This window comes from Lactuca saligna, chromosome 1 (assembly GCF_052625555.1).
Source record: "Lactuca saligna cultivar CGN05327 chromosome 1, ASM5262555v1, whole genome shotgun sequence".
Lineage (NCBI taxonomy): Eukaryota > Viridiplantae > Streptophyta > Magnoliopsida > Asterales > Asteraceae > Lactuca > Lactuca saligna.
The window spans coordinates 36523759-36536125 of NC_136417.1; the positions used below are offsets into that span (position 1 = coordinate 36523759).

The window sequence follows — 12367 nt, forward strand, 5'->3', positions numbered from 1 at the left end:
CTTCTATTGACAAATATTTTAATATTGGAAATTCTTATTAATATCATATGTCACATATCATGTTACATGTCAATTTATTAATTTTTCATTTTAAATTTTAATTTTTAAAATTTTCACTCTAATTAGATTAAATTAATAGTTAATTCTTTATTTCAAATTTTAAATTTCAAATTTCACACTTTAATTACATTCAATTAATAATATTAGAATAAAAATAAAATAAAATAAATATATATATTATATGGTGATATAATTTCATATATGTATTTAAATCAACGATTATAATTTTATATAACTAAAAAAATATCTCTTAATTAATAAGTTATTTAAGATATTTTATTTGAAATAAGTGATTAATAATTTTAAGTTTTAATATGAAAATATAATTAATTTTATAACTGTGATTCTCACAGGTTATAAACTAATATATCAATATTCAAGAGCGAAATAGTATGGTAACTCATATTATCATATTTTTTTGGTATGTTATTTTCCTTTTATAATTTTTCACCCAACAAAACTAATAAGAAATGGTTTTATCACAATTTCATTTTATATAAAATATGTTAAAATATAAATAATATATCAATATTATATTTTATTTGTAAGAAATTAAAAACTATAAATTTTGATATATGTTTTTTTATAACTTTTGAATATATATATATATATATATATATATATATATATATATATATATATATATATATATGATTTAATAATGAATTAAAAGAACAAAAAATAGGAAAAATATACGACAAGATGGTCTTGTGCAGGATGGACATCGCACCACCCTGCATCTAGTCAGTGTGGTGTTCATTGTTGTACCGAACTACTGTCGTGGTGTACGGTTTGCTCCACTCTGAATGGTTTTAATAAATAATCTAGTTGAATATGAGTAAGTGATTATTATTATTATTATTATATAAAAATTAATACCGAATAAGTTGCAAGTGTTTATTTAAAACTTGCTATAAACCAAATAATAAGTTTTTATTTATTTGAGTTGACATAACTACATTTGATCACAACACATTGCAAGTTTGTAACTCAAAAATAATTTAAAGTAAACATAACTTAAATAAAATCATGTATAAATATTAAATTAAATTCCCATTTATTTTTTGTTCCAAATTCTTGAATAAGCAAATAATCAACTAGAAGGAACAAATGTTGTGAGCATTTAAAAAAGAAAACTAAAGTAGGAGGATGGTGCCTTTGTGTTGAGGTCACGAAAAGTTGGATACAATCTCCTATCCTAACAAATAAGTAGAATAGTATCACGTGTCAATCTCTCAAATCCTCAAAATAGAGTTTTCCCGTTTCTTTTCTTTAGGGCAATTTACGTAAATGTCCGTCACTTCAAATAGAGGCAATAAATCCGGAAAAAGTTAGCACTCAAAAAATGCAATCAAAATTTTTTAATGAATAAAAGATTTTCAAATAATATGAAAAAATTGGTTATTCAAATTTATAATTCAAAATACCCGATTTGATATTTCCAGTGATTAAATCCCAAAAAATTTGCACCGAATTATCAAATACCGAAATATATACAAGTATATCATCTATACACTTCTTTTGTGTTGACGATTCTGCTTCAAAGAATTCTTGGCAAACTGTATTCTTCTTCAGTTCTTCCTCACTGTTTTTAATATAATTTATTCAATCATTGAAGTTGCTAACATAAGTTCTTCAATCCTTCCTGGCGGTACCAGGTTTACTGCATAATCATCCTCCGCCTCTTAATCCTGCAACGCTTCCATAAACACATATCAGGTTAGTGTGAATATATTCTAATTTATCGTCATGTAATATGCTATAAATGATAGTTTTTCATATTTGGGTATATTTGTACGTTGTAACTTTACTTCAATCTTGACAGTTCTGTTAAACACTTTCTTCTTCACATATTTGGGTATATTTGGGTACGTGTGTAAAAGATTTAATTGTTTTTTTAACATTTAATATGTTTATTTCTTACTGTTTTTTCATCTTATCGATTGTATGAGTTAATTTATTGGTGGGTCTACAATTGTTTAGGCATTTGCTTTGTTAAATATGTAAGTTTTCATGTAAATTTTCTGTTACAACAATCTGATTGGTGCATTAAGCTTATAAATTTGGTTATTTTATATATTATTGCTCTATAAAATTCCCAAAACAAATAAATTTTTCATTTTATTCACATCGCATGGCAACTATTTGAATACATGTCCCAGTGAGTATTGTTCTTGAATTGATATACAAATTCTTAGTTTATTTCATGAGTTGTTGTCCATTACTATTTGTAGATTTCATATACGTAAGGGAAGTTATAAGAAACAAAATGAAGGTGATACTGAAAAGAAAATTATGCACATACCCAGAAAAGAAAAGCAAAGAAACATGTTACCTTGTATTAACGTTTCTATATGTCTCAAAATACAGATTTCATGCTTGTGAAATTGGGTATTGAGTTATTAAGAATGGTACAGGAACTTATAGCTTTATCCATTTCACCAAATTACTATTTAAAAAAAAATACTTAATTACAGTGGTTAGAGTGCTCCTAATTATTTTTGAGAAAATGACATAAAAGCCCTTAAGTTTTAGTAAAATATCGGTTTTACTCTTGAACGTAGGGCTGTAAACGAACCAAACGAACACGAACAAGGTCTTGTTCATGTTCGTTCGTTTAAGTTAGCCAAACAGCAAACGAACACGAATAGATAAACGAACAAGATTTTCTTGTTTATGTTCGTTCGTTTAACAAATTATTTTGTTCATGTTTGTTCATTTATGTTCGTGAACATGCTAAACGAACATAAACGAACAAACATAAATGAACAAAGATAAAAAAAAACACAATTAAATATATATGAACATAAACGAACATATAATATAACAATATAATAAAAAAATAATTGAATATAGATGAATATAAATAAACTTAAACGAACAAACATAAACGAACGTAAATAAACATCGTAAACGAACATCGTAAACGAACGTTCACGAACATAAATGAACGAACAAGACCATTGTTCATGTTCGTTCATTTAACTAAACGAACGATAATTTTTGTTAATGTTCGTTCATTTATTAAATAAACGAACTTCCCGCCGAACAGTTCACGAACGGTTCGCCGAACGTTCAGTTCGTTTACAGCCCTACTTGAACGTATTTTATGTCAAGTAAAGCCCGAAGTTTTGTTTAATTTGTTCATTTTTACTATTGTAGCCGGTTTCCAGGTAATCTATTGGTTACCTAGTACCATTAAAGCCTTTGAAATTTTAAAAATGTTTGGATTTACCCTTAAGTTTTTCAAAAATGTTCGGATTTACCCTTACATTGATTGTTGTCGTTATTATTATTATTATTATTATTATTATTATTATTATTATTATTATTATTATTATTATTACATTTTTAATTGTATAAAAATATTTTATACATTTTAATACATTTTTAAATGTATAATAATCTTTTATACACACATTTTTAAATATATAAAAATATTTTTAATAATATAAATATATTTTTAAAAATATATGTACTTGTATTTAGTATTTATATACATTTGAAAACCGTAAATCTTCATCCATAATTGTTGAATCGAACAGAAAAAGCTTGATAAAGTAAAAAATATCGTCAATGACTAATTTTGCAAAAACAAATGCTTCAGATCAATATAAAATTTGATGCATTTCGTGATCTTTTATGTGAACTTACAACAATCATAAATGAAGTTTACACTTGTATTTGACATTTCGTTATCAATTTTTGAAATAAAAACAATTAATGAATGATTTTAAGTTGATAATACTTTATTTTTACCGTGATCAAGTGTTTTTGTCGAGGTTTTTTTTTTGAATTATATTCTGTGTATTTTCCATTTACGAGTGTTGTTTGTTGATCATTTATTGTTATCTACTCACTATTAACCTAATATAGTTGAATAATAGAGGTTTTTTCAAATTTTATACTAAATCTTATCTGTAATCGAGTGTTTTTATTGAGGTTTTCTATTTACGACAGTTTTATAATTGTTACGTTATGTTTTTAATTAATGAATATTTATTTTACTTATCTATTTAGTATGATGTTTGATAATAAATACATATTTATACTTGGTAATATGTACAAATACATATAATTATATCTTTTATATAATATAAACCATATAAATACACATTTTTATATTTATATGTATATAATATATTTTTATATGAAATGAATATATATTTATACTTATACCTACTAAATACAAATAAATACATTTTTAATATATAAATACATTTCTATAGGAATACATTGGCTTTCTAACGTATATATAAATATTAAATACAAGTATATATATTTTTAAAAATATATTTATATTAATAAAAATATTTTTATACATTTAAAAATGTGTGTATAAAATACTTTTATACATTTAAAAATGTAATAATAATATTATTAGTAATAATAATAATAATAATAATAGTAATAATAATAATAATAATAATAATAATAATAATAATAATAATAATAATAATAATAATAATATGTATACAAATGTATTAAAAACATATGAAATATTTTTATACATTTAAAAATGTATGTATAAAATACTTTTATATAATTAAAAATGTAATAGTAGTAGTAGTAGTAATAATAATAATAATAATAATAATAATAATAATAATAATAATAATAATAATAATAATAATAATAATAATAATAGTAATAATAATAATAATAATAATAATAATAATAATAATAATAATAATAATAATAATAATAATAATAATAATAATAATCAAAATAACAATCAAGGTAAGGGTAAATTCGAACATTTTTGAAAAACTTAAGGGTAAATCCTAACATTTTTGAAAATGCAAAGGCTTTACTGATATTAGGTAACCTAGGTAACCGGTAGGTTACCTGAAAACCGACTACAAGGGTAAAAATGAACAAATTAAACAAAGCTTCGGGTTTTACTGGACATAAAACACGTCCAAGGGTAAAACCGATATTTTTGTGAAAACTTAAGGGCTTTTATATCACTTTCCCTTATTTTTTTTCTCTTATGGCATTGTATTTTAAAAAGTTTCTCAATTATAACATTGTACTTTCATTTTTTTCTTATCAAGGCAATTTAACTTTGAAATATCTACCCACTTAGCATTATAAATTAAATGATCTTTATGTGGACATTTTACCTTGAAAATGTTACCTAACTATACCCATGTACGTTTTTTTAGACGGTGTAACTTCATAAATCTCTACCCATTTATAGCATTGCGTAATCAGTTTTTTTTTTTCATTAGGACATTATACTTTATGTTATTATTTATGTTTTGTATATTATAGTATCACACTTTCATTTTAACAATAATGATATTTGTCGATGTATTTTTTGTTCATTTGGATTATTACATGCTTCTCAAGTTAACAAATTATTAAAATAAATTACATCTTTTAGATGATTTCAAACATTGAGTGGAAAATTAAAAAAGGATTACTTTTTTATAACATTCTACTTTAAGAAAAACTATCATTTATAGCATATTACATTGTAGAAGACCTACAAAATATTTCATACAATTCAAAAATTCTTGACGTTTCTCAACTTTATGTAAAGCTAATCCAGGGACCATTTCTGTAACTTCTCGAAAAATCTGCTATGTCTAAAGAAATTTTCAAACACTGTTTTTTTGGTGCAGATAACTTATTTGCTAAATTTGTACCAAATAGGAACTATTTTATTATTGGTGCAGATATCTTATTTGCTATATTTGTACTAAATAGGAACTATTTTAGTATGTATTTTTATAGTTTCTTTAACTGCATATATTATTTTACAAAAATGTTATTTGCTTACGATTATATATTCATTCAACTTCGTGAACCACCGCTCATCATTACACACGTGATGTGTAGAACAGGTATCAAGCCACCATGAATCTATATCAACCCCCTCTACAAAAGAAACTTCTAAAGTTAGTAGCATAACATTGAATACTGAACTTACAAGATCAATAAAAATTTGACCTTTGGTTACAGATTGATCATGAGATCTACTACCACCACCAGCACCATCTTTTCCACTACCACTTGCACCTTTATTTCCAAGTTTCACCCGACAGTCACGTTTCATATGCCCTTTCAGATGGCATCTCCAACACACAAATTCCTTGGAATCCTTGTATTTTTTGTTGGACTTCTTGTTGTAACCCTCATATTTACATTTTTTACCCTTGCCCCTTGTGATTAGAAGTATCTTCTTTATCACATTCAGCCATAGAACTTGGGGTTGTCCAAAATCAGATTTTCCCTTTCCAATTCCTTTGTCATTCTCTTGATCACGAAGTCCTTCTTCGATTTTCAAATGACTCCCAAGTTGAATCAAACCTATTTCTTCCTTTCTCTGTTTCAGATGGTGTTTGAATCCTTCCATGAGGGTGGAAGTTTATCAATCACACTTGAAACAACAAAGGATTCATCCATGGACATGTTGTGTTGTTTGAATTAACCATAAATTCGTAGGATTTCATTATATTGTTCCATTACAGATCGAGAATCAACCATTTTATAATTGTTGAAATCAGAAACAATGAACTTTTTACTTGAAGCATCTTCTGCAATATATTTTGCTTCAAGTGTGTTCCATAATTCACTTGCAGTTTCAATGTTTTGATGAGTATCAAGGAGGGAATCACACATACCATTAAGAATGTGACCAAGGCAAATGCAGTTGTTATTATCCCATTTGCTTCTCCTTCTGATTTGTTTCAGACTTGCATCTTCAACCTCTTCTGGTTTTGGAGTAGAGAGAACATAAACAACTTTCAAAGTGGTCAACCAGAAGTGCATCTTCTTTTGCTAACGTCTGAAATCTTGGCCCTGAAATTTCTCCAATTTGCCAAACGAAGTATTCATGTCTTTCAATGAATTGCTAGCCATCTTTTTTAGAAAACGAAATATCAAACAAGATTGTTGGGGAATTTCGAATTGAGTTATAGGAAATCTGGATCACAAACAGGAATCGTGTGATACACTTTCCTTGTTTGATATTTTGACCCTAATTTCCTTGGGTATCAGGAAATCCAAACTAGGATAATTCCTTAAGAAACGATTTTGATTTTAGGCATAAAACACATAATCAATTTTGAGAGAGAATGAAGAAAAAAGCGTTTTTCAGTTTTCTGTGTTTCAACGAAGTCGTTGTATACAAGTGTGCACTCTTACACCTCCTAACTTGTATTATAACTAAAACACTATTCTTGAAACACTTGTTAAATCCATTACACTAAAATATATTTGGTGATTAAATCACCAACAGTTGATTTTGCCAAAAGGAAGTGTGAGTCCATTGTTGAGATTGTTGGTACTGTCCACGGTTACCCCTATGTAGTTACAACCTGACCACAACCTCTAATGCTTCGTCCACGTCCAAGATGAGACGAGAGCGTGCTTCATAGAAATCTGGAAGAGGCTTGGTTTCTTGGGTTATCATAGCGATCCCTTAGTATGCATCCATAAGACCAGCAATGAGCTATAATACGAGTTGCTGATTAGTAACAAGGGCACCGGCATTGGAAAGTTGATCAAAGATCATCTTTAACGTCTGACAGTAAGCAGAGCAATTTGCGTAATTTGCAAGCTTTGTGGTGACTGGTTTGTGTTCCAAGTAAAGAACACAGTTATTCTGGTCGTGTTGAAAAATGCTCATGCCTGTGCTGCACTAGATTTCGATTTCAGAATAGTTTGGAGGAGATTGTTTGTGATAGTACTGCAGATCCATTGGATGCCAATGACATCTAATCGATTCCATAGTTTAGGATCCATTGGTTTGGGATCTGCTGGTTTATCAACCCCGACTTTATCAGTAGTGGAGGAGGAGATGATTGCAACTATAGGTTCGATATGATCAATGAACTGGAACGCACGATAATGGATTCTGAACAGCTCAGCCCATGAAGTATACCGAGCTCTTTCCATCTGAGAGTAATCAGAATAAAATTCCGGATATTAGTGATCATGAGAGTCGGGTGTAATTTTTCTGCCATAAGGAGAGAGAACGAAAGAAAAGAGAACAAGATAGAGATTGTGAAGGAACGACGGCTGGTAGGGTTAGGTTTTCATAGGGAGAGCTTTGATACCATAATATAATGAAGAATATTTTTCCTTAACTTTATTGATCCAGCCGTGAGGTATAAATAGTGTACATGAGGTTGACCTAAACACAATATTTAAACTTAGGTACCTATAATCTATACATATATAATAATTAGGAGAAATTAAATATCTCTCTACCCTATAAAATATTGACATGTGACATATTTAATGAAATCTCCCTACCTAATAAAAGAGTAGCAAATTTATCATGTATCAATCAACTAGAAATTAATTATTTGCCACTTGTCAGTCTTTGGTTTTTTCTCATTAATTACATTTCCACTAATTCAATCCTCCCTTTTACACAGATGAAACACGTCAGCAAAAAATTGATTTGTAATATTTGTTGCCTAATTTATTACAATAACTCTTAATCAATAAATGTAATTTCAAACAATCACGCCACATTTATGCAATCCTTTCAAATATATTAAATCTCTGCATAACACTTATTCATTTTTACAATGTAATTTTCAAAATTTCAAATAAAACAATGTAAACAACTGTACAATATACTCAATATATATACAAATATTTACCTCATCTGCAGTGAATATTCACGAATTTAAAAAAGTCAAAAATAAATTGTACTAATCTACTAAATTGAGTGACTGAAAATCAGCTTGATCTAAATTAAGCATAATATTATCCTTTCGATTTCATATTTTCATTTAAAACAACGGTTATAATTTTATATAAATACAAAAATATATATCTTAATTAATAATTTATTTACAATAATTGATTAGTAACTATAAGTTTTTTTTTTTATAAATATTTAATTTATTTTATAACCATGGGTCCTACGGGTTATAACCTAGTTGATAATATTTTAGTCCACTTGTTACCATTTAATGTGGGTAGGAGAATAGTAGGAATAAAATGTAGGAGGATATTTAATTTCTCAATAATTAGAATATACACGGTTAATAGAAACACATCTACATATACAATATGAACCCTTTGACATGGACATCAAAACAGTAACCACAACATATGCAAACAACCATCAATAATCAACACACTTGTTACACAACAGTTATCTCGATTGATTCACTAGAACTTGAAGAAGCTAGTTGACTCCTGGCAGAAGAAAAACAACAATTGGGTATCTGACTTTTTGGTAATGCATGCCACTTATCAATGTACCCTATCGAGTCCATGTCTAAGTTGGGAAGCTGGCGTGCTTTGAGAATTTTCAGGATCTTTTTGGATCTACCAAGAAGCTGCGCTGCTGTTCGGATGCTATTTTCCCTTTCCTCTATTGCATGTTCATGGCACTTCATAGTTATGACACGTGGTAAGTTGGTAAAGCAAGCACATAGCAGATCTGCAATTATGGTTGATATAAATTCAAAAAGTTCCTCATCTGTTGGCCAATTTTCTTGCTTCTTGCAGTGGAGCAGTATGGTTTGGCTGATCCTGTACGTGGAACTCGCAGAAATTGCATTAAGAACTGAATGATCCATACCTCCGTATTTGCTTCTCTTGAACTGTATCACAATCTGTACTGCTTCATCACCAAGCCATTCAAGAATTTCTTCTGATGTTTCTCCATTACGAGCTTGAAGATCAATTTGTAGCCACCTGTAATATACTTCAACATCGGTCCACACATGACTAGCTGCTTTTCTTGCCTTTACCAACTCACCATTTGTGTTGAGGCTTTCTTCTATATGTCTTACAAATTGGAGGCCTTCACTCACACTGGAAAGTAACTCATTGACTTGGTCGTTTGCAATGTTGGGAAGGGAAAGGGCAATGGCTGTTAATGTTACTGCTACAAGGCTCCAGCAGTTCTGGATTTCTTCTGGATGTACAGGTGGGACTTCGTCATTGTCGAACTCTAATACTCCATTGAATCCTGTAGATTTCTTGAGAAGCTTCATAAGATACCTTGGCTCTTTCTCTTCAGACTCGTGAAGAATTCGAGTGATAGAGTTGAAGGAATTTCTTAACATGTTCTTTGAAAGCTTGGCCTCCGCTTCAGTTTGTAGGACATAACCAATATACTCTTCCATATCTGGTATCACAATGCTATCAGATGCATTTGGTTCTTGTTTAAACCTTTTCATCAATGACTTGCAGAAATAGCAACAACAAAAGAATAGGATCAGAAAAGATCTGGGAATGAGACATATTGTTTTACATATCACCACAACCAATATCTGAAGCGCTATACAAAAGTTCAAAATCATGTTTTTGATTTGATGGAGAAGCTTCTTGCAATGGCGGCTTGGGATACCTGAACCCACATGGTTGTGTTTCCAAAGCTGGAGTGTTTGGGTCCAATATTTCTCGACTTTGAACAAGTTTAGATGGTTCTTGGTCCATTTTTTGGATAAGTCGAAATGACTGATGGAAGTCAAACATCTTAAAATAGGTGCGATACTACCTACTATTGTCCCAACTGTTTGCATGATAACAATTAATTTCATCGACCACTTATATTCTGATTTCTCATAAGAATCCAACCGGGAATTGAAAACATAGTTAGAGCGATACGATCCACTATCCAAGAAAAAATAAACCGAACTGAAAGCAAGGGATAAGCATATAACCCCAAAAGCAGAAGAAATTGGTGAACAAGCAACTGCGAATTGAGGGTCACCGGTCTCTGCCATCATCCAATACTTTTTAACCTTATGTTTAAGTTCCTTGTAGGAGAAGTTAATCTCTTGATGATTTGAAGTCAATCTGTGCAACTCCTTGTAGCGGTGTTGTAAGATTTTTCTAGATACTGGAATTGTCAAAGCTACTGAAAATGGCCATGGAAGGGAACATATCAGCATAAACATTTGTAGCCTGATTATGTGCTCCTGCATGAAACGTAAAATACCATACTGGCGCAAATCATCTATGGTACTATACTGGAGCCAAACATTTACAGTGATGGTGATCATTAGGATGCCAAACGCTATCATATTCAGTAGAAGATCCTTTCCATCCATAAGCCCTAAAGAAGGGAGAAAGTTCCCTACCATGGCGACCAAGAAAGCAATGCTAATAGCCTTACTCGGAGACATGTCGGTGTTTAGGTCGACTGGTAGCTTCATTGCGATTGCTATCAGTGTGAGGGAAGCCGCATTGATTGTGAAAAATCTGCACGGAAACCAGAGTTTCCGTTTTCGAAAGCCTTGGAAAGCATCGGCTGCCATTGCAAGAGTGGAAATTAGAGAAGCTAAGCAAACATACAATCCAACCCAAGGAATGGCATCCTCCGGATATATCGGCTCTGTCATCTTGCTAGACTGGAGAAATAAAAATATAGTTCGATTTTTAATTTTTTCTAGCAAAATGATTAGCCTATCTATTAACAAATAACAGATTTTAGTTAACGACGCAGTTAACAATCTCAGTTACTATATAACAAAATTCCAATTAACAAAACCTGGCAAATTAAAACCCAATTTAGTGAAAACTAAAACTAACAAAAATCCAATTCACAATCCTTCATTACATAAAAATTATAACTAGCAAACTGTGACGAAAACAAACCTTATGATTTAACAAGCCCTTAAAACTAAGTAACGAATAATAGTTATAACTAACAACTAAAAATTAATACCGAAAAGATACAAACAACAATTAATAGTATCATTTATTTATTTACTTTAACAAATCTCAATACCCTTGTAGTGCAGGGAATCGGAGCAAGCTGGGAGGGTGGCCGGTGGTGGCTCCAGTGACGATGGCAAACCGATAGATAACCGAAGTCGACTGGAAAGGGCGAAAAAAAGGGCTGAGCGGGAATCGATTACTAAAGTTAGAAGAAAAGAGACGAGAATTCTAAGATTTCAAAAGTGGGTTCCATCATGGCATATTCTATGGGGACAGGCTTTAAGTTTAAAAGGAAAAAGAAAAAACTTTGAAAGTTCCAGGAATTAGTAATCAAAGACTTTTTCTGTTTACCAAACATATTCTATGATAATTTAATAGTTGACAAAATGTTGATCACATGCTACAGGCAATTTTAAGGGCAATTAAGCTATTTCCTATTACGGTTTGCCATCGCGGCAGCAAGAAAAAAAACGATGATTACGCCCGCTGTTCACGCTCCTCTCCAATACCTAGAAGATTAGATAGCAATGGTTTTTTTTTTTTTTTTTTTTTTTTTTTTTTTTTTTTTTAAAGGACCTATTTTAGCTGCATTTTTGTCAATATAAATCAATATCACATCTCTATTGTTGAGTCTCCTATACTGAAAGAAGGATGAACTCGC

The 12367-nt window shown here is 29.9% G+C and overlaps 1 protein-coding gene across 1 annotated transcript; it reads right to left on the reverse strand.

Moving 5' to 3' along the window:
* Positions 1 to 9053: 9053 nt before the first annotated feature.
* Positions 9054 to 11945, reverse strand: LOC144997306 (uncharacterized). The gene is made up of 2 exons (XM_078957177.1): positions 11777 to 11945; positions 9054 to 11396 (listed from the first exon to the last, which is right to left on the reverse strand). The coding sequence occupies exon 2, from the start codon at positions 11385 to 11387 to the stop codon at positions 9174 to 9176; it is 2214 nt and encodes a 737-aa protein (XP_078813303.1). The 5' UTR covers positions 11388 to 11396; positions 11777 to 11945; the 3' UTR covers positions 9054 to 9173.
* Positions 11946 to 12367: the final 422 nt, after the last annotated feature.

Bases quoted from the DNA above. Each gene is read 5' to 3' on its own strand.
- LOC144997306 (XM_078957177.1), bottom strand. From the start codon at position 11,387: ATGACAGAGCCGATATATCCGGAGGATGCCATTCCTTGGGTTGGATTG.